The sequence below is a fragment of the Carcharhinus amblyrhynchos genome, chromosome 22, assembly GCF_965287045.1.
Source record: "Carcharhinus amblyrhynchos chromosome 22, sCarAmb.v2.hapA, whole genome shotgun sequence".
In the NCBI taxonomy this organism is placed as follows: domain Eukaryota; kingdom Metazoa; phylum Chordata; class Chondrichthyes; order Carcharhiniformes; family Carcharhinidae; genus Carcharhinus; species Carcharhinus amblyrhynchos.
In genome coordinates this window covers 10,552,591-10,575,140 of record NC_137345.1, presented here as the reverse complement: position 1 = coordinate 10,575,140, position 22,550 = coordinate 10,552,591, and the positions used below count along the sequence as shown (strand labels likewise).

At 44.4% G+C, this 22,550-nt stretch overlaps 1 protein-coding gene across 1 annotated transcript in view; it reads right to left on the bottom strand.

The window, feature by feature from the left end:
- The window catches only part of LOC145357151 (uncharacterized), an 85,403-nt gene extending 69,954 nt beyond the window's left edge, over positions 1-15,449 (bottom strand). The window contains exons 1-3 of the mRNA XM_080210308.1: positions 15,413-15,449; positions 10,462-10,773; positions 5,550-5,873 (exon numbers count right to left, since the gene is read on the bottom strand). Of these exons, the coding sequence (XP_080066434.1) occupies positions 5,550-5,873; positions 10,462-10,773; positions 15,413-15,449 (673 nt within the window). The remainder of the gene's footprint in view (positions 1-5,549; positions 5,874-10,461; positions 10,774-15,412) is intronic.
- Positions 15,450-22,550: the final 7,101 nt, after the last annotated feature.

Sequence of the window (22,550 nt, the reverse complement as noted above, 5' to 3'; positions counted from 1 at the left end):
GTGTGAAAAACCTCCCCCTTACATCTCTTTTAAAAAAGCCACCAGTGGTGCCGATGGCTTTGTTTCCCCCTGTGGACATTGATTTCAATGCAACCTTCTCTTTACAATATCTGCGATCAATGTTGTTTTAAATAATTGATGGAGAACTTGCAGAATGATTGTTGTAAAGTCCATAATCCTCACCTGAGATTTCCTCGTGCACCATGTGACCGAAATAACACAAATCACCAGGAGGGTAAAGAGCCCCCAGCGAATCACATTCCAGATAATGAAACTGAGCAAACTGGAAGAAATACAGAATGATTTGAAGGGAATGAGGCAGCTTCATGTTTGAAACATTAATCTCCTCTTTACACTCTGACCTATTGTAGCAGCACCGCACAGACAAGGCACGTTAGCTGGAGCAATCAACTAGAGTTTCACTGATCAACTTCATGATGATTAGATGCAGATCAAATGGAGCTGGTTTCATTAAATTTCCTCAGTATATCTGTAATGCAAAGTAAAATCTTCGAAGTAAGAATGTTATGAATTGACTGGTCACTGGGACAGCAACATTGTCTGGTGCAATATAACAATGGTGAGATATCTGTTCAGTGAGTAAGAAAGTCCCAATAACATCATCCCACACTGTTCCAAAATAGAATCATATTCCACTCAATATTAACTCTGCTCCTCTCTCCACAGATGCTGCCAGACCTGCTGAGATTGGGTTGATGGTGAAGTGATTTACATGAATAATGAAAACTGCACCATCGAATGTGTGGCAAACAGAAAAAGCTCACTGGAAAGATGGAGACTGAGAGGAGATCTGATAGAGGTCTACACAATTATGAGCGGCACAGACAGGGTGGATAGTGAGAGGCTTTTTTGCAAGGCGGAAGTGTCAATTACAAGGGGAAACAGGTTCATGGTGAGGGGGAGAAAGTTAAAGGGAGATATTTGGGGGGAGTTTTTCGCTCAGAGAGTGGTGCGTGCCTGGAATGCGCTGCCAGAGGAGATGGTGGAAGCAGGCACATTAGCAACATTTAAGAGACATCTGGATGGGTACATGAATAGGGAGGGATTAGAGGGATATGGATTGAGTAAGGGCAGAAGATTTTTTTAAATTTATTTGAGGCTTCATGATTGGCAGAGGTTTGGAAGGCCGAAGCGTCTGTTCCTGTGTTGTACTCTTCTTGGTTGTTTCGAAGCAATTTTTTGGGGGGCAGTGGGTGGGTGATGGAATTTGAAACATTTAATTTTTAGGACAATGAAATTTTCTGGAGTGATGGAATTTTATAGCCCAGAGGGAAGAGATTCTGCCATCACTTTAATGCTGATTCACTGGAGGATCTTCCCAGTTAACCTCATTTTGCTCTTTTTTTGACCAGAACAACCACTAGGAAACGTGTTTCTCTCAGTCTGTGGAAAACAAATCAGCAACATTCGCACAGACTAAAGTGGAAGTGTGTAATTTTAAAGAATGGAGATCTGTAGCTTGTAGTATTCCACAGGGATCAGTGCTGGGACCTCTGCAGTTGGTATATAAATGATCTGGAGGAAAATGTGGGTGGTCTTATTCATAAATTTATGGACGACTCAAAGATTGGTGGAGTTGCTGACAGTGCTGGGGATTGTCAGAGGATACAACAAAATATAGATAGATTGGAGACTTGTGTACAGAAATGGCAGATGGATTTTAATCCGGACAAATGCGAGGTGATGCATTTTGGAGAATCAGGTTTAGGCATGAATTACACTGTAAATGGTAGAGCCCCTTAGGGACATTAACATACAGAGAGACCTGGACATGCAGGTTCACAGTTCACTGCAAGTGGCAACACAGGTGGTCAAGGAGATTAAGAAGACATATGGCATACTTTCCCTTCATCGGCTGGAGCACTGATTACAAGAGTTGGGAAATCATGTTGCATCTATATACAACCTTGGTTAGGTCGCATTTGGAGTATTGTGTGCAGTACTGGTCACCCCACTACCAGAAGGACATGGAAGCTTTGGAGAGAGCGCAAAGAAGGTTCATAAGGATGTTGCCAGAAGGTCGCGAGGGTGTTGACTGTGAGGAGAGGTTGAATTAACTAGGATTATTTTCACTGGAAAGATGGAGACTGAGAGGAGACATGATAGAGGTCTTCACAATTATGAATGGCATATACAAAGTGGATAGTCAGAGGCTTTTTTGCAAGGCGGAAGTGTCAATTACAAGGGGGGACAGGTTCACGGTGAGGGGGAGAAAGTTTAAGGGAGATATTTGGGGGGAGTTTTTCGCTCAGAGAGTGATGCGTGCCTGGAATGCACTGCCAGAGGAGATGGTGGATACAGGCACATTAGCAACATTTAAGAGACATAAGAACATAAGAACATAAGAAATAGGAGCAGGAGTAGGCCATCTAGCCCCTCGAGCCTGCCCCGCCATTCAATAAGATCATGGCTGATCTGTCGTGGCTCAGTTCCACATTCCCGCCCTCTCCCCATAACCCTTAATCCCCTCGCTTATCAAAAATTTATCAACCCGCGTCTTAAAAATATTGAGCGAGGCAGCCTCCACCACTTCAACAGGCAGAGAATTCCAGAGATCCACCACCCTTTGAGTGAAGAAGTTCTTCCTCAACTCCGTTCTAAACCGCCCCCCCCCCACCCTTTATCTTGAGGCTGTGCCCTCGAGTCTTACTACCCTTTCTGAGCGGGAAGAGCCTCTCCACCTCTATCCTATCCATCCCATTCATCATCTTATATGTCTCAATGAGATCTCCCCTCTTTCTTCTAAACTCTAACGAGTACAAGCCTAGTTTATTCAGCCTCTCCTCATAGTTCAACCCCCTCAACTCCGGAATCAGCCGAGTAAACCTCCTCTGCACTCCCTCCAAAGCCAAAATATCCTTGAGTAAGTGCGGCGACCAAAACTGCACACAGCACTCCAGCTGCGGCCTCACCAGTACCCCATACAGCTGCAGCAAGACCTCCCTACTTTTATATTCAATCCCCCTCGCTATGAAGGCCAGCATCCCATTTGCCTTCTGACCACCTGCTTCACCTGCAGGCTGGGTTTTTGCGACTCATGCACAAGGACCCCGAGGTCCCTCTGCATCGTCGCATGCTGCAGTTTTTCGCCACGTAAGTAATAGTCCTTCCTACCATTATTCCTACCAAAGTGGACAACCTCACATTTGCCAACATTAAATTCCATTTGCCAGTTCCTGGCCCATTCGCCCAGCCTATCTAGATCCTTCTGCAGAGTCTCCACACCCTCCGCACAATTTGCCGTTCCACCAATCTTGGTGTCATCAGCAAATTTCGACACCATACACTCGGTTCCCTCCTCCAGATCATCTATATAAATGGTAAATAGCTGAGGCCCCAGCACCGACCCCTGGGGCACTCCACTAGTCACCAACCGCCAATCCGAATAGCACCCATTGACCCCCACTCTCTGCCTCCTATTTGACAGCCAATCCTCTATCCACTCGAACACCCTACCCCCAACTCCATGCCCCCTGACCTTCTGTAATAACCTCTTGCGAGGCACCTTGTCAAACGCCTTCCGAAAATCCAGAAACACCACATCCACCGGCACTCCTCTATCCACCGCCCTAGATACACACTCATAGAACTCCAATAAATTCGTCAGACACGACTTCCCCTTAACGAAACCGTGCTGCGTCTGCTCTACCAAACAATTCTCCTCAAGATGCCTCGCTATTTTCTCCTTGATCACGGATTCTAACATTTTTCCTACAACTGACGTTAAACTAACCGGCCTATAATTCCCCACCTTTTGCCTGCCACCCCTCTTAAACAACGGCGTAACATTAGCCGTTTTCCAATCTTCCGGCACTTCCCCGGAATCCAGCGACGTTTGGAAAATAATCACCAAGGCATCCACTATCACCTCCGCCATTTCTTTCAGAACCCTTGGATGCATTCCATCCGGTCCTGGGGACTTGTCCACAATCAGTCCCTCCAGTCTGTCGAGCACCGCCTCTCTCATAACAATAATGTCATTCAGGCCCTCCACTCCTACATCTTTCCATCTTTTCCCGGCAAATTATTCACGTCCTCCTCTGTGAAGACCGAAACAAAAAAGTTATTCAAGGCCTCAGCCATTTCCCCATCCTCTACCACTAAGTCCCCCCTCTCATCCTCTAAGGGTCCAACGTTCACCCTAGCCAGCCTCTTCCTTTTTATGTATTTATAAAAACTCTTGCTATCCTTTTTTATATTAAGCGCTAGCCAAGCTTCATAGTTTATCCTACCCTTCATTATCAACTTCTTTGTCATTCTTTGTTCACATTTAAATCTCTCCCAATCCTCTTCTCGCCCACTACTCTTAGCTCCTCTAAACGCCTCCGCTTTTAATTTAACACTTTCCTTCACCTCCTTTGTTATCCACGGCTGATTATCTCTCCTCCTACGATCCTTTTTAACCATCGGAATAAATTTCTGCTGAGCACCAAGAAAGATCTCCTTAAAGATCCTCCACTGCTCCTCAGCAGACCTACCATCCAACGCGCTCCCCCAATCAACATTCGCCAATTCCTCTCTCATCCTACCGTACTCCCCTCTGTTCAAACAAAGGACACATGTCTGGGAACCCACTTTCTCCTCCTCCATCTGCATCAAAAATTCCACCATACAATGATCACTCTCCCCAAGAGGATCCTTCACCACAAGGTCCCTAATTCTACCCGCCTCATTACATAACACCAGATCCAAGATAGCTCGCTCCCTCGTCGGCTCCAACACACACTGTTCGAGGAAACTATCCCGGCAGCATTCCAAGAACTCTTCCTCGAGCCCACCGCGTCCAACATGGGTCAGCCAATCAATATGTAGATTGAAATCCCCCATAATTATCGCCGTCCCATTCCTGAACGCTGACATCTGGATGGGTACATGAATAGGGAGGGAATAGAGGGATATGGATTGAGTAAGGGCAGATTTTTAAAAAAAAAATTTAGTTGGGGCATTATGATTGGCAGGGGTTTGGAAGGCCGAAGGTTCTGTTCCTGTGTTGTACTCTTCTTGGTTCTTTGTGAGTAGGGACATTTTTTTTGTGGGGCGCCGGGGGGATAGAATATGAAACATTTAATATTTAGAATGGGGAATTTTCTGGAATGATGGAATTTTATAGCCCAGAGGGAGGAGATTCTGCCATCACTTTAATGCTGATTCACTGGAAGATCTTCCCAGTTAATCTCATTTCATTGTCCTTTCCTCATGCCCTCATTAATTTACTTTCTTCACTCCTCTTTCATAAAGTATTATTGAACTTGTTTGTCACCTTATTTGAGTTGGGCACTACACATGCCATGTCGATTTGTGTTAGTTACGTGCTCCTAATTTCTCCCTTTGTTCTTTTGTCTCTGACATCATTTACCATCCAGACACAAGAGTTCAGCATTGTGGAGGTGGGGGTAGGGGTGGGGGATGGGTGACTATTTGGGCCTGTCCACTGTGGGCGCAAATCCCGTTATGGCCGGAAATTCTTATGAGATAAACATTTCTTCAAAAATTCAATCACCAGATGGTTTGTTTACAGTCACACTTACCAATACTTTTTATTTGTATCTCAGAACTGTAGTTCTCCCCTGTTCTGTTGATCACTGACACATTAACCATTTCACTGGATTTGTCTCCCTGGTTATTTGAGGCTGTGCAGTAATAGTGATGATGTTGCTGTGTGAAGGATTGACAATGTAGATCCAGTTTATTGGTGTCAGAGATCTTTGAATCTTCAGACGGGGTCTTTTCATACCATGTGTACTGAATGGGAAGTGATTCCTGGGCAGACTCACAGGAGACGGACACTGAGCCCCCAGAACATGAGGCATTTGGTGGTGATAGAAATTTAACTTCAGGAACAGACATGGGTTCTGTGGAGAAAAAACAAATATTTAGATACTGACTGAACATCTGAAAATTAAATACTCTCCAATTCACTGCCCTTCAGAATCTCAGGTGTGGTTGGCCTTGTTGGAATCTGACATCTACTCCTCTATGGGGTGGATGCCAACACAACAGACACCGTCCAGGACAAACCAGCCAGCTTGACTGGCACCAAATCCATAAACATCCACCTCGACACTCAGTAGCAGCATTGTTTACCATCTACAAGATCAACAATTCGTCAAAGATCCTGAGGCAGCACCTTCCAAACCCATGACTGCTTCCATCTAGGAGGACAAGGGCAGCAGATGCATGGGGACACCACCACCTGCAAGCCACAAACCATCCTGACTTGGAAATATATCGCCGTTCCTTCACAGTCGCTGGGTCAAAATCCTGGAATTACCTCCCTTATGGCATTGTGAACCAACCCACAGCACGTGGACTGCAGTGATTCAAGAAGGCAGCTCACCACCACCTACTCAAGGGCAACGAGGGATGGGCAATAAATGCTGGCCAGCCGGCGATGCCCAAGTCCCATGAATGAATAAAGAAAATATTTAATCAGGGTTTGTGATCGGGACACAGGAGAGAGTCTGGGCCCAGACACCACACGCTGCACTTTAGGAATGCCCATTGCAATTTCCAATGCCCCACCCAATTAAAGGCCAGGGACTGAACTAATCATCCAATCAAGGAGAGTGTGTGGGGTCCTGGTGATGGAGGGTCTCACCTGGCTGAGGTGGGAGTTGCTGATCTGAGAATGGAGACAGTGAGGGGCAAGCCCGGGTGAGTTTACTTTATCCTTGAAAATCCCACAGCTGCCTGACCCTGATCCTGACCGGACAATGTGGCCTGTCTGCATTGCTAACTGAAAACCCCAGTTGGCATGGCAACGAGATCTTATGAGGCCCCATTGGGAAATTTCTTCCTCGTGTTGACTGTCCACGCAGTTACTTTTGAATGTAAGTCAATGATGATCAGAATTGTGTGAGTTTTTATTGCTGCACCTTCCTGTACAATAAAAAATTTGTACTTATTTAGTAAATCTGCTGAAATGGGCAGTTTTCCAATAAAGTTATTAAAGCTCAAAACCAAAGACCATCAATTTCCAGTAAACTTAATTTCAGCAGAATGGAAAGTGTTTCCTGTAGAAACTGAAGGAAATATTTCTGACTGAGTTCTTCGCAATCAGCATGTAAACAGTTAAAGCTCTTAAACCGAATTGGCACATTCATCCTTTTAAATTTCCAAAGCTGTTACAATCAATTGTGTGAGAAAAAGAGGGTCGTACATCCACCCTTACTCATGTGGTCACAACAAACCCATACCATTAGTATTTGTCTAACTTTCTGATGAGACGTGAGTTGTGTCGTCCTGGAACGGAACTATGGCCGGACTTTTCTGACTGCTCACACCAGTAGGATTTTCTCATCCCGCTGCAGTGGGAACATGGCGATAAGATCGCGCCCTATGTGCCTGGAACTCTCTCCATTGTGATGAGGAAGTACATATCTTCGGCTGTGGGTTGGAAAAAGGTTGGTGGACAGCACAGGAAACAGGTGTTGCAAACTCAGTCACTTATCACATATGTCGAATGAGATTTTGTGATAGGTTTGTCCAGGTTTACATTGTTCTCTATAGTTATTCTTAATAACTATTGTTCGTTGCTGCTTAATGTTCTCGAACAATATATAGGGCCCTGCTCTGAGCTGATCACTGCTGGTACAGTGAGGCAGCTGATGAGTTTTGAACGTAAATAATGATGATCAGATTTGTGTGAGTTTTTACTCCTTTGCCTTCCTATAGAATAGAAACTCTACATCTATTTACCAAATCCCGAAGCACCTTCTGAAATGGGCAGTTTTTCAATAAAATGAATAAAGCTCAAAACCAGAGACCATCAGCTTCTCGTTAACTTAATTTCGACAAAGCGGAACGTGTTTAATCTACTTTGCTGATTGCAACAGACCTATTTTTTAATCCGAAAGTATTTCATTTGACACAGAATATTAGCAAGTTTTTTTTTGGTGCTGGGATAGTCAGGAGATAAATGCAAAATATTGCAGATGCTGAAATCTGAAACAAAAACAAAAAAATGCAAGAAAATCTCTGCAGGTCTGACAGCATCTGTGAAGCAAGAGTAAAGCCAACATTTCGAGCCTGGATGACCTTTAGCCAGCTCTGACCAAGGGTCATCTAGACTCAAAACATTGGCACTATTCTCTCTCCACATGCTGTCAGAGCTGCTGAGATTTGCCAGCTTTTTTCTTGTAACAATCAGGGGATTTGCTATTAGCACTGTCAAATGTTACAGCTTCAAACCAGCTTCCCAAAGAGAGAAGAAGCACATCGACAGACAGACAGCAGAAACATAAACTGATCTTGGTCAGTGAAAATAGATGGTCAGTCAGTCAGTCTGTCACACTGTCAAACCGCACAGCAGACAGAACCTTTCTACAATATGTTTAATTTTAGCAATGTAGAGGAAACATCTTCCCATTCAGGAGCAGGAGTTACAACACCTGCATGGGTTAGCACTGCTTCTCCACAGTGCCAGGGACCCCAGGTTTGATTCTGGCCTTGGATCACTGTCTGCATGGAATTTGCACATTCTCTCCACGTCTTTGCCTGGGTTTCCCCCGGGTGCTGCGTTTTCCTCCCACGATCCAAAGGTTAGGTTTATTGGCCATGCTAAATTGACCATAGTATCAGGGGATTCGCAAGGTTAATGTGTGGGGCTACAGGGATGGGAGGTGGGATTGTGGTTGTTACAGACTCGACGGGCCAAATGGGCTCCTTCTGTACTGTAGGGATTCTACGAGGATTTATGATGACTTTCACCTCCTCCCTTCCCGGTGCCCAGGGGCTTCACATCTGAGAATCATTCCTAATCAGTTACCTCTGGCGAGTATCGAGAATCTTCAGTTTGGAAATCAAGAATGGGAGATTTATTTACAATAAATGATCAAGTATTATCTTTTCTTTTGAATTAAAATTAAACGTTTCAATGATGCCAACACACACTCGCGCAAGGAAGAGACTCTATAAACGAACATGAATTCAGAATCTAATCTGACAATTCCATCACTGAGTAAAGGAGTAAATGAGAATGAAAAATCAACACCCAAAAATCAAAATAAAGGCTCTTAAAATCAAAAGATTACCCATGAACAAATCTCAAGAAGCCCCTGTGAAAATAGCAAAGATTTTGACTCTGATCTGAAGGTTTGCTCGGGATAGTGAGTGGGATTTTCACTGAGTCATTTTAATTTAAGCAAAGTTTTAAAAAATGTCCTCCTCGTCCACCCTGCCACCCTCCATGTCCTCTCATGAAGCAAATGCACCTTTACCCACACCCAGTCAGAGCTCTGCTCTGCCCTTTTGCCCAATCCCTGTGCCCTCAATGCCCCTTCCAGCCAAGCTCTTCCCATCCATCCACATTTCTTGTGGGCTGTGAGGGGTGACGGATGGAGGGCCCTTGGTTTTTCCTGGGACAAAATCCCATGACAAGAGGCGATCATTTTAAACAGCCTGTCACCACACTGCATTGGCACAGTTGTTAGCACTGCTGCCTCACCACGCCAGGGACCTGGGTTCGATTCCTGGTTTGGGTCACTGTCCATGTGGAGTTTGCATGCTTTCCCCGTGTCTGCATGGATTTCCTCCGGGTGCTCTGGATTTTTCTGACAGTCCAAATGATGTCCTAGTTCGGCGCATTGGCCATGCTAAGTTCTTGCTCAGTGTGGGTGACTTGGTGCTGGAGTGTGGTGACTAGGGGAATTTGACAGAAACACCATTACAGTGTTAATGTAAGCCTACTTGTGACTAATAAATAAACTTTTTTTTAAACTTTGACTCTCTGTGCCTATCTTCTTGTGCCGACTGGCCTGTATCCAGTCCACAACCAACACCCCCCACCCCTGTCCCCCGCAGCAATGACGATCTCGTCATTTGTGCGCAGTTTCTCCCGAGGCGGGCAGGTTGAGTTGGGAATTTTCCAAATTCTCCCGACCTGCCTCTGGAATGAAAATCGAGGCCAATGTCTCAACAGTTAATAAAGAGGCTGCTTTTACCATCCAAACAATGTGACAACTCCAGGTTAATTCACTTGTAAAGTTGGACTCTGTTCGACTGACCTCAGTATCTTGAGTCACCCATTATATCAGGAAGCCTCTGGATCTTGGTCAATTCTTTGGAGGGATTCTATAGGGGAGGTGATGGCCCAGTGGTATTATTGCTGGACTGTTTGGAAACTCAGTGAATGTTCTGGGGATTTGGGTTTGAATCCTGCCATGGCAGATAGCCGAATTCAAATTCAATAAAATGTAACTGGGATATGGAATCTACTGATGACCACGAAAGTGTTGTTATTGTCTGAATTTTACTTTTATTCTGAATGCGAGCTCTCGACATTGGATTAATGTAACATAAGTCAGTTTCCCCAACCGCTGCCTTCTCGCTGCCAGACTCTGCACTGCTCGGGATATTGGAGCTGCCTACGTTTCCCCGCGGATAAAACATGAATCGAACATTTCAGTCGAGGTGAATAAAGATAATCACTGAGAAAAATACCGTGAGATATTTGAAGCTTGACATAACACAGTGGATCGTAACCACTTTGTTCAATCCCACAGCTGTACCATCCTGCATCTCCTGCGCGAAGATCCTTCATAGTGACAACAAATACTCCTCGTGTTGTGTGATCAGTGATTGATATTCTGTCATTTTGCCAGTTTGTCTTTGCGACAACATCACACTGGCGAGTCCAGCCGCGACACCAATATTTAATATGTGACTTGTACCCTGCATCATAGTGACAATTTATTGTGATCACTCTTCCCACAATTCCTGTTCCTTTTGTTTCTGCCCACAATGCACCTGAAACTGAGGAGACAACATTTCAGAAATTGAACAGGAAATAATTGCTTCATTCAAATACGTACATTCTTATGAGTTAAATTCCATGCAGATTAACATAATAATTTAAATAGAGATTTTTCACAATCTCAGAGTGTCGCAAAGTATTTCACAATCAATGGTTTACTTTTGAAACATTTTGGGGTATTTTCTTGACTCACAGGTAGGAACTGGGAGAGCGGAGGGGAGCTGGAAATTCAGGTTCTGCCTCACACTGTGGGGTTTCACTCCAGTGTGTGACTTCATCAAAAGATTTTGTGCACAGAAATAGACATGGGGTGGCACAGTGATTAGCATTGCTGTCTCAGAGCGCCAGGGACTTGGGTTCGATTCCCGGCGTGGGTCACTATCTGTGTGGAGTTTGCTCGTTCTCCCCGTGTCTGCGTGGTTTCCTCCAGGTGCTCTGGTTTCCTCCCACATCCTGAAAGACGTGCTGGTTAGGTGCATTGACCTGAACAAGTGCCGGATTACGGTGACTATAGACCTTTCACAGGAACTTCATTGCAGTGTTAATGTAAGCCTTGCTTTTGATTAATAAATAAACCTTAACTTTTAGACCCTTGTACAGACCTGAGAATTTTGGGACGTTGCCAGTGGGTGCGTTGGGGGTTAGACATGAATTTGATGCTGGCAAGGGGGGATATTCGGATCGTGGGTGGGCTGCGGATGTCAGGGAGTTATCTTTGCAGGCCTTGGTGATGGGTGGCCTAGGGGAATGGCTGGAGGTCTGTCGGGATTTAAATGCCTCCTGGGGAGGTGAGTGGAAATCAGGGGGAGGTTTGGGTCAACTCGGGGAAACAGAGTCCTTTTTGTTTGCCGTGGGGGGGTTTGGGGGTGGTGAGAGGTCTGGGGAGGGTGAGAGGGGAATGAAGGGAGTGTGGAAAACTGGAAGTGTGGTGTTGTGTGAGGTTTCAGCAGAATTTCCATCTTCTCAACTTTGTTGCTGCAACCTGTACTGCAGGAGGAATTGGAGATGATGAGAACATTGCTGACAAACATAGAAAGGAAAGAGATTGAGGTTTGGTCAGGGAAGATTCAGAAATTTGGAGACTGATCACTGAGCAGGACCGAAGGAACTTAGAAACTAGAAACAGGAGTAGGCCATTCGGCCCTTCGAGCCTGCTCCACCATTCATTTTGATCATGGCTGATCATTGAATTCAATATCCTGATCCCCTCTTCCCCCTACATCCCTTTGACCGCTTTAGCCCCAAGAACAACATCAAATTTATTCTCAAAACATTTTGGCCTCAATTACATTCTGTGGGAGTGAATTCCACATTCACCGCCCTCTGGGTGAAGAAATTTCTCCTCACCTCAGTTCTAAAAGGTTTATCCCTTAAACTATGACCCCCTAGTTCAGGACCCCCCCACTACTGGGAACATTCTTGGTGAATTTACCTTTTCTAATCTTGTTTGAATTTTATAAGTTTCTATGAGATCCCCCTGCATCCTTCTAAATTCCAGTGAATATAACCCTAACCGACTTAGTCTCCCCTCATATAAACCACATCCACTGGTTCTCCTCAATCAAATCTACCAGTTACATCCTCAAAGAATTCTAATAGTTTCATCAAGCATGATTTAGCTTCTGTAAATCCATGCTGACTTTGTCTGATACCACTGCCTTCCAAATGCCGAGTTACTAAATTCTTGATAATCGACGCGAGCAACTTCCCCTCGACCGACGTTAGTCTCACTGGTCTATAGTTCCCTGTTTTGTCTTTACCTCCCTTTGTGAACTGCGGGCTTACATTAACTATCCTCCAATCTGTAGGAACCAGTCCAGAATCTAAAGAATTCTGGAAAATGCTCACTAATGGATCTACTATTTCCCGGGCCACTTCTTTAAGTACACTGGGATGAAGATTATCAGGACCTGGAGATTTATTCACCTTCAATCCCATCAATTTCCCCAAAACCATTTCTCTACGAATGCTGATTTCCTTCAGCTCCTCACTTAAACATGTTTCTTGCCATATTTCTGTTATATTATGAAAACTGAAGCAAAGTACAAGTTTAATTCATCAGCCGTTTCTTTATTCCCCATTATGAACTCTCCCGTTTCTGACTGTAAGGGCCTACATTTGTTTTGCCAATCTCTTTCTCTTTACGTCCCGATAGAAACTTTCACACTCAGTTATTATGTTTGCTGGAAGCTTACTTTCATACTCATACTTAAGGGGAGGCAATGGCCTCGTGGTATTATCACTCCGCAATTAATCCAGAAATGATCTGGAGATCCGGGTTCGGCTCCCACCACAGCAAATGTTGGAACTTAAATTCAAGAAAGAAAATATCTGGAATGAAGAATCTACTGATGACCATGAAACCATTGCCGATTGTCGGAAACACTCATCTGATTCACTAATGCCCTTAAAGGAAGGGAATCTGCCTTCCTTACCCGGTCTGGCCTATATGTGACTCCAGATCCACAGCAATGTGGTTGACATTTCAAAAAGAGTTTACAATAAATGAGAGGATGGGGATTCCAAAACAATTAAAAAACTTGAGGGAAAATATGAGGATATGAGAGAAAAGATCCGGGAAAAATTAAAGATGAGTTAACAGAGAGGCTGAGTGTAGCTGGGATTGGGAGTAAAACAGTGTTTGTTTGAAATTATATTTCATCATTAATGGCATTGATGTCATTAACCAAAACCTCACTGCAGCGTAATCTTGTCATGTTAAAATGGGCAGCACAAATAACTAAAATCCAGTGATTGAAAGTTAAACAATTAGAAGAAAAAGGTTGGTTCTGGGAAAGGTAATACAGATCAACCATCTGTCAGTGAGGAACAGTGACATTGACAGAGCTTCATAAAATAACATCTTATCAACTCTGAAGTTTATTTCCTCGTCACACATCGGCTTACATTAGCACTGCAATGAAGCTACTGTGAAAATCCCCTCGGCTTGACACCATCGCGCCTGTTTGGATACACTGACGGAGAATTTAGTACGGCCAATGCATCTAATCAGCACGTCTTTTGGAGTGTGGGAAAAAACCAGAGCACCCTGAGGAAACCCGCGCCGACACAGGGAGAACATGCGGACTCTGCACAGTCACCCAAGCCTGGAATGAAACCCGGGTCCCTGATGCTGTGAGACAGCAGTGCAAACCACTGTTGCATCATGCTACCCCTATTTTAAACTTCTACAAACCTGAGACGTATTTGTGGGGTTCTCAATGCTGCAGCCTTCAATATATATTGGACATCAGGTTACATTTAAAAAAAATACTAAAATGTACATAAAAAGCAAATACAAAAAAGGCCTTTCATTTTAAAAATGTGACTCATCTAAATTTTGAGAAACTAAATTGTCCTCAAATTCCCATTCACAATGAATGTTGCTGTTTTGCTTAGTTGCTAAATATTTCCATGGTGCGATAATGTAATCACAAGGAGTTACTGTACAAAATCTCACAAATATTAGCAATTTATATTTGCTGAGTATTTTCATCCTTTAAATACAAACGACTTCCCAAATCTATAAAAAGATGAAGCAGACTCAGCAAATGTGTGTGTCTGTTCCCAATAGCTTGTTCTTCCGAGAACTGGTCACCAGCCTGAATTTGGAGATGCTAGCGTTGGACTGGGGTAAACTCAGTAAGAAGTCTGATAACACCAGGTTTAAGTCCAACCGATTTATTTGATAGTAAACTCACAAGCTTTCGGGGTTTGTCCCTTCGTCAGGCGAATGGAGAGTCCTGGCCTCAGACAGAGCATATAACAGCACAGTGTTGTCAGACTTCTCACTGTGTTCACCAGCCTGAATCCAGAGACTGTAGCATAAGGGACACCACTCCACATCAAGACATGGCTGATTGAGTATCTCTCCCTCTTGCCTTCACTGTATTGGAAGAATTTTGCAGGTTGACCATGAACCTGTTCCATCCCATCTTCCATTCCCATAAAGAGCAGGAGCCGGAAGACCAGAATCCTCAGGCTGTTCATGTCCCACTGCGGCTGCCAGAGAGGACGGGGAATCAGAAGCTCAGACAAATCTCCGTTCGCTGCAGTGGGATGGGAAAATCCCGGCTGTGAGGGAGGTCGGAGAATCTGCTCCAGAGACTCTACCCACCGCAAGGAGAAACCTCCTTTTGTGCTTTTACAGGTCTCCAAATATTTAAACATCTCTCTCTCTCTCTCTCTCATATATTTGTATAACCGGCAGACTAGAGTTAAACTAACACTGATTTTCTGACTGTCCAGCTCTGGCTGTTACTCACCATGTGGGTATGCCGGCGTTGGGCTGGCGTAAACACAGTAAAAAGTCTGACAACACCAGGTTTTAGTCCAACCTATTTATTTGATAATATTCTCACAAGCTTTCGAGGGGACAGCCTCTTCGTCAGGTGAATGGAGAGTTCTGGCCTCAGACAGAGCATATAAAGCACAGACAGTTTAGAGATTACTCCAATCAATTAATCAGATTAATCAGTAATCTCTAAACTGTCTGTGCTTTATATGCTCTGTCTGAGGCCAGAACTCTCCATTCACCTGACGAAGAGGCTGTCCCCTCGAAAGCTTGTGAGAATATTATCAAATAAATAGGTTGGACTAAAACCTGGTGTTGTCAGACTTTTTACTGCTGTTACTCACCGGGCAGAGAGGAAATGAGGAGAATCAAAATCCACATCGTTCTGTTGGAGATCAGATCAGTGCTTGTCGTCAGTCCCCCAGCTCCTGTGTCTCACAACGCTGAAATGAGTGTCAAAAATAAATTGTATCAGAAAATTAAATGAAGAAGAAGACAGCAGGAAATGGAGTCATGAAACCACAGTCAGTCACTTTGCAAAATCTGGCTCCTCAGAACCTGAAGTTCTGTCAGTTTCATTTAGCAGAAGAAGTAATTATTGTTGAAAGAATGTAAAATTCTGGGAACAAGGTGTTAAAAAGTCAGAGCCTATGGATGTGCGGGTTAGGTTGATTGGCCATGCTAAAAATTGCCCTTAGTGTCCCGAGATTCGTAGGATCGAGGGATCAGTTGGTAAATGTGTAGAGATCTCGGAGTAGGGCCTGGGTGGGATTGTGGTTGGTGCAGACTCGATGGACTGAATGGCCTCTTTCTGTACTGTAGGGTTTCTATGATTCTATGATTCCACTCTGCTGAAGGCAGCTCCCCCAGCTCCTGGCTGAAGGCAACTCTGTGACATGTGAGGAGATTGGGTCACTGGAGACATCACCTGGAGTCTGAACCAGCGAGAATATCGCAGTGATCCGTACTGGGAAATGTCCCTGATACTCTGGAAAAACTCTACTGGAACATTTGGATACATTTGGGGATCCATTGCCCTTGGCTCTGTCAACAAGCACCTGAACTCTCTGCAGTCGGGTCAACAGAGTCCGAGTGTCAGCAATAGAGTTTGGAATTCAAATCCTGTTTTTTGTAAGGAGCTGTGCTTCAATCACATTCTGTTTAATATCGATTCCACAAAGACACTGGGATTGGAGATTCTCGTTGCAACTTTCTTCATATTCAGGAGATTGAACAGTTATTTCAATGAGATTCCCTCCATATCCGTAATTCCCGATGTTCTGTGTCTGACATGTTGCAGTCAATGTCGAAAGTTGACATGGAGAAAGATCGTAAAAGCTTGAAGTTTCTTTATTCGTGTCACAAGTAGGCTTACAGTAACACTGCAATGAAGTTACTGTGAAAATCCCTTTGTCTCCATACTCTGGCACCTGTTGGGGTACACTGAGGGAGAATTTAGCATGGCCTAACCAGCACGTCTTTCGGACTATGGGAGAAAACCAGAGCACCCGGAGGAAACCCACGCAGACACGGGAAGTAAGTGTAAACTCCACACAGACAGACTCCGAATCCGGGAACTGAACCCGAGTCTCTGGTACTATGAGGCAGCAGTGCTAACCACTACGCCACTGTGCCACCCAAATATAAATGGATTAATCTGAGTGACAGTTTAATCAGCTTCTCCTTGTTCACCAACACAATCCTGTATTCGATAAATGAGGCAAATTGTGTCTGCTTTTTAACAGTGGGCCCCCTGAAACATTCTCAGGAACCCCCTGGTTGGAAATTCCTGAGCTGGAATAGAAAATGTATAAAATGATGCAAGTGTTTGACAAGAAGATTCATCATTGCCCCTTCCCACAGAGCGCTGAATGTGTGAAGTAGATTCACAGGTGCACCTGCTAATTCACTGTTTATTTTCAACTCAATGAATATCTGAGCAAGTGGTTCAACATCCTGTAAAGTGACAGGTTCTGTGGTCAAAACCATATCTGTGCAGGCTCGCACTGAGCAACTTTTTAATTGTCCCTTCCCCTGAGACCAACAAATGCAAGACAAACTCCTGCTGTACGATTCCTGCCTGGGAGGACTTCAGTCCCATTTGCTCAGGAACGGTTCAGTCACCCACCCAGGATATATCGATCAGCCTGAGGCAGGGCTTTACCTTCCCAGGAACTGTGCTCCGTGGGCCGGGGCTGAAGACTGTTGATGGGCAGCTGAGTGTCACAGCTGGCACTGCCCACAATATCCTGTTTATTAACAGTATTGATGGTGGCCTGAGCTCTCAGTGAACTTCATCCTTCATGTACCTCCAGAATAAACCCCCCAAGTAGTGGAAAGGATTTAGATCAGCAAATAGGCAGGAACATTTCTGAATGCAAAAACAATAGGGCAGTAACGGTTGGGGCTTCAATCAACCCGAATATCAACTGGGATATGAACAATGTGAGCAACACAGAGGCACAACATTCTTGAACTGAATTCAAGAGAAGTTTTTTAGCCAGCAGTAACAAGCCCAATGAGAGGAGGAGGGTCAAATCAGTGGAAGGCGAGAGTGTACGGGCACAGTGTTGGAGAATTAGAGATCGGTGAATGCTTTCCTTTATTGGGTGTAATGCTGGAATTGTACAAAACACTGGTTAAGCCTCAGCTGGAGTTTTGTGTACAGTTCTGGTCACCACGTTACAGGAAGGAGTGAATAGTTCTGAAGTGAGCAGAGAGGAGGCTTACAAAAATGTAGGCAGGGAAAATTCCAGCTACGAGACAAGTTTAGATGGTCCAATGTTGTTTTCCTTAGAAGAGAACAGGCTGAGGGATGATCTAATTGTGATGTACCAAACTATGAGAGGCCCAGATAAGATGGATAGGAAAAGGCCTGTTACTTTTTATTCATTGATGGGTCATGGGCTTCGCTGCCTGGGCAGCATTGATTGCCCATTCCTAGTTGCCCTTGGAGGGCAGTTGAGAGTCAACAACATTGCTGTGATTGTGGAGTCACATTTAGGCTAGACCAGGTAAGCATGGAAAATTTCCCTTCCTGAAGGATATTAGTGAACCGATGGGTTTTTCCGACAATCGACAATTGTCCCATGGTCATCAATAAATTCTTAATTCAAGATTATTTTTATTGAATCCAAACTCCACCATCTGCCATCGTGGGATTCGAACCTGGATCCACAGAACATTAGCTGAGTTTCTGGATTAAAATTCCAGCATTAGGCCATCACCTCCCCCAGCCGAGACATCAGTTCCCTGGGGCATAGATTTGAGGGAATTTGTAGAAGGATTAGACAAAAAAAACCTCTTCACACAGAGATTGGCGGGTGTCTGAATTCACTGCCCAAAAAATTTAAGTTCTTCACAACTAATTAAATGTACTAATTAACAGGGTAATTATTATTTCCCCAATGATGATTGTGATTGGCTTGTGAGTGTTATTGCTGAAAACATCACAGTCTGGAACTTACCGATGCATCATGGGGTGTGAACGATGGGCCATTTGATTGGCAGCCCATTCCCAGAACTGGGACTTCCATCCTGAAGGGGGCCTCAATCCCAAAGGGCATTGAATGGGTGAGTGGTAAAGCAGCCAGTTGGGGGCAGACTCACCCCTGACTTTAATGCCAGGCTGTGAGGGACCACACTCTGATCATAAAATCCATGCTCAGCCAACATTTTATCCTTGCCTGGCTCAGTGTGGAATGGTGCACAGTTGATGAACATACCGATGAGTCCTGAGGAAACTGCCACCCAATTCCGGAAAGGACCATCAATGTTCCGAGCTGCAGGAATACAGACTCATTTCCCGGCACAGATTAACCGATGAAGGTTTCAGCATTTTTGGTAATCGATGGAGATCAATCCATCCATTTTCACTCAGCTTTGGCCTTTGCTTTTGACTATGATTCATAAGACTTCATCCAGCTCAGTCGCGCTTCCCTCTGGGGTAAGTGACTCATGGTGCGGTTCCTACGAAGGCTGTACACCTGTTCACTGTTTCTTCATCTGGATCACGTGGAGTCCAAAAATGGATCAGTGACCATGATGTTTGCCTCTAACAAGCCCTGTAACAATGCAAATCCCCTTCCCCCAATTGCAACCACAACCCTTCATTTAGTACCTAACAGCTATTGTGTATTCACACATCTCTGTCACACATCAACCTTGAGACCAGCAACACATTTTTCTCGTGGTTAAACCACCATGAGGTGTAATGAGCTTCAAAATATATTTTTCAGAGTTCAGCTGCTGCTCATCAAACATCAACTTATTTGAGGAGGGAATAAATTGTGGTTAAACTGAGTTTCTGTTCACTTACGATGGAACATTCACTGGCAGCATTCTATATCAAACAAAACCTTTTCAACCATTGAAACCAATAAGAAAATCAGGTCTCGAACAGCAATCTGTTCCATATGGAGAAAGGAACTGACCTCTGTGTTACAATACAGTGAGGGGTGGGGTGGTGCTGGTGGGGGAGGGTGGTGGGGATATGGGGGAAGTTGGTGCTGTAAAGAGAGAGGGATGCTGGGAGTTCAACCCCAGATACATCAACCCCCACACAGAGAGACATCAAGGCAGGAGCTCCTGTATAAGCCCCACTCACACTGTACTACCAGTAATAGTCTGAGTCTCGGGTTTAGTCATGATGTGGAGATGCCGGAGTTGGACTGGGGTAAACACAGTCAGAAATCTCACAACACCATGTTAAAGTCCAACAGGTTTATTTGGTAGCAAACACCACGAGCTTTCGGGGCTTTGCCCCTTCGTCAGGTCAATTCCCCACTCACCTGACAAAGGAGAAATGCCCTGAAAGCGAGTGGCGTTTGTCACCAAATAAACTTCTCGGGTTTAGTGACAGACTGAGGGAGGGAGACATCTTGTAACCTGCACACTGTGAGTCTGAGGGAGAGAGGCCAAATTCACTCCTGAACCTGTCAGACTCCATTCCACACTCAATATCCCAGTCCTGGTCTTGGCCCCTCCCTGAATCCGAGTACAATTGACAACAGGTGCTCTGTTTCCAAGTGAAGACAGGTGAAAATTACTGGCACCGACTGGGACATCTTTTTGTGTAGCCGACTGTACCTGGTATTCCCAGGCAGTCTCCCATCCAAGAACTAACCAGGCCTGAGTCTTTTTAGCTTCTGTGATCAGAAAAGATCAGATCTTTTGAGACGAGTCTGGCTGTAGGTAGCTCAGTGACTGGGAGTCTCTAATTGGATTTCTGATGTGTTCAGTAGAATTACCAGTTAATTGGCAAGCTCCAATAAAATCAAGCAGCAACTACTTAAAAAAACAGTTCCGACCAGTTGAGGGCAGATTTATCCCAAATTTATTTTGTTTCCTTCTGGGTGGAGTGGAATTCAAGGACTAAAACTTGCATTTATATAGAGCCTTTATCCCAGTAAAACTGGCAGAGGGATTTGGATGGGTTGAATTTAATGCAGGGTGGGAGATGCCCAGGCATTGGAATAGCCGAGTGAGGAGGTACCGACAGTGTGGATGAGGACGCGATTGGACAGGGAGATAGATGGAGTCAAAGGTGTTTCTTGTGGGGGACAAAGACAATGGTTTCACTGTTCACAATGTTGGGTTGTAATTTTGGATCATCCAGGACTGGCTGTTGTCGAGCAGCTGGAGCAGCTGTCCCACAGCACAGAGACAGTGTGGGGAGGGGGAACAAGAGAGGTGGAGCTCAGACAGGGGATTAGGCTTCAGGCTTGAACCTGAACTTGTAAACATTCGGAAACAGGGAAACTTTCACAGTGTAGATTGCGTTTGCTAAAATAAAGATAAAATCATAACAGAGCGAAATTAAGGGAAATTCAGCTTTCTGAAGTAAAGGGAAATACATTCTTGATTTGATTTTATTTATTGTTGTCACAGGCATTGGTACACAGTGAAAAGTTTATTTTCTTGAGCGCTGTACAGACAAAGCATACCGTTCATAGAGTAGGAAAGGAGAAAGTGCTGAATGTAATGTTGCAGTCATAATTTAAAAGTGTTAGAACAAAGTTTTAAATCATAGAACGAGAGTAAAAGATAGAATTAGAAGGTATGCTGGGCACAGCTTGCAAGAAGTCACCTCACTCCGGTGCCATCTTGAGAAAACAACTGTTTATTTAAACCAGTGTGTCTCCCATCCTATTGTTATCCAGGAACATTCAATGTGGAACTTATCATTGGAGTGAATTGTTTCCAGTGACTGCAAAAATCATGGTGTGTATTTCTTCCAGAATGTGCTAGTCTTTAAATTGAGAGAGATTAAGGTAAGAATATGAAACAAGAATTGTAGGCATTAGGTCAGCAAACAGATCAGTTATTGTCCAGATGTAGATCTGCAACTTGAAGGTCGCAGCCACTAAAGTTTTGGTTTGAATCATTAAATGACAGAAAAACATTTTATTTTGTAGATTTGGCAAAAGAAATGTTGAAAGCTGGATGAGGAATGGATATTTGACCAGGATGCAAAATTCCGTCAATGTAGATGGAATCCCGGAATCTTCAATTTCCCACTTTGGTCCAACAGTGACAATCGGATTCATTGAGTGACTGGAAAAGAAAATCGTCGGATTCATTGAGACTGGGAGAACAATGCATTGATTGACATTTCAGTCTTGAACAGAATTCTGGAAATGGCAACAAATTGGGGCAGTTTTGAGATCACATTGATCACCCATTGCTGGGAAGAACTGTCATTTGTATCCCTCATGAAGACATGTAACATTACTTTCTCATGGGTGACTGATGTTTCCCTCTGGCTGTGATTAATTCTCTGGCAATAATAGTGAAGGCTTCTGCTCCAGAACTTGCCGCACCTCTAGGCAAGCTCTTCCAGTACAGCGACAACACTGGCATCTACCCGGCAATGTGGAAAATTGCTCAGTTATGTTTCCATAAAAAGGAGGACAAATCCAACCTGGCCAATTCCTGCCCCATCAGTCTAATCTCAACAATCAGTAAAGTGATGGAAGGGGTCATCAACAGCACCACCAAGAGGCATTTACTCAGCAATAACCTGCTCATGGATGGTCAGTTTGGGTTCAGCCAGGGACACTCAGCTCCTGGCCCTATTATAGCCTTGGTTAAAACATGGACAAAAAAGCTGAATGCCAGAGGTGAGGTGAGAGTGACTGCCCTGGATATCAAGGCAGCAATTGACTGAGTGTGGTATCAAGGAGCCTGAACAAAATCAGAGTGAATGGGACTCAGGGGAAAGCCCTCCACTGGTTGGAGTGATACCTGGCAGAAAGGAAGGTGGTTGTTCTGGTTGGAGTTCAGCCATCTCAGCTCCAGGACATCACTGCACGAGTTACAAAGGATTCTCAGCCCAACCGTCTTCAGCAATAACCTTCCTTCCAACATGAGGTCAGAAATGGGGATGTTTGCTGTTGACTGCACAATGTTTAATATGATTTGTGACTCTTCACATACTGAAGCCTCAATGTCCAATTGCAGCAAGATCGAGACAATATCCAG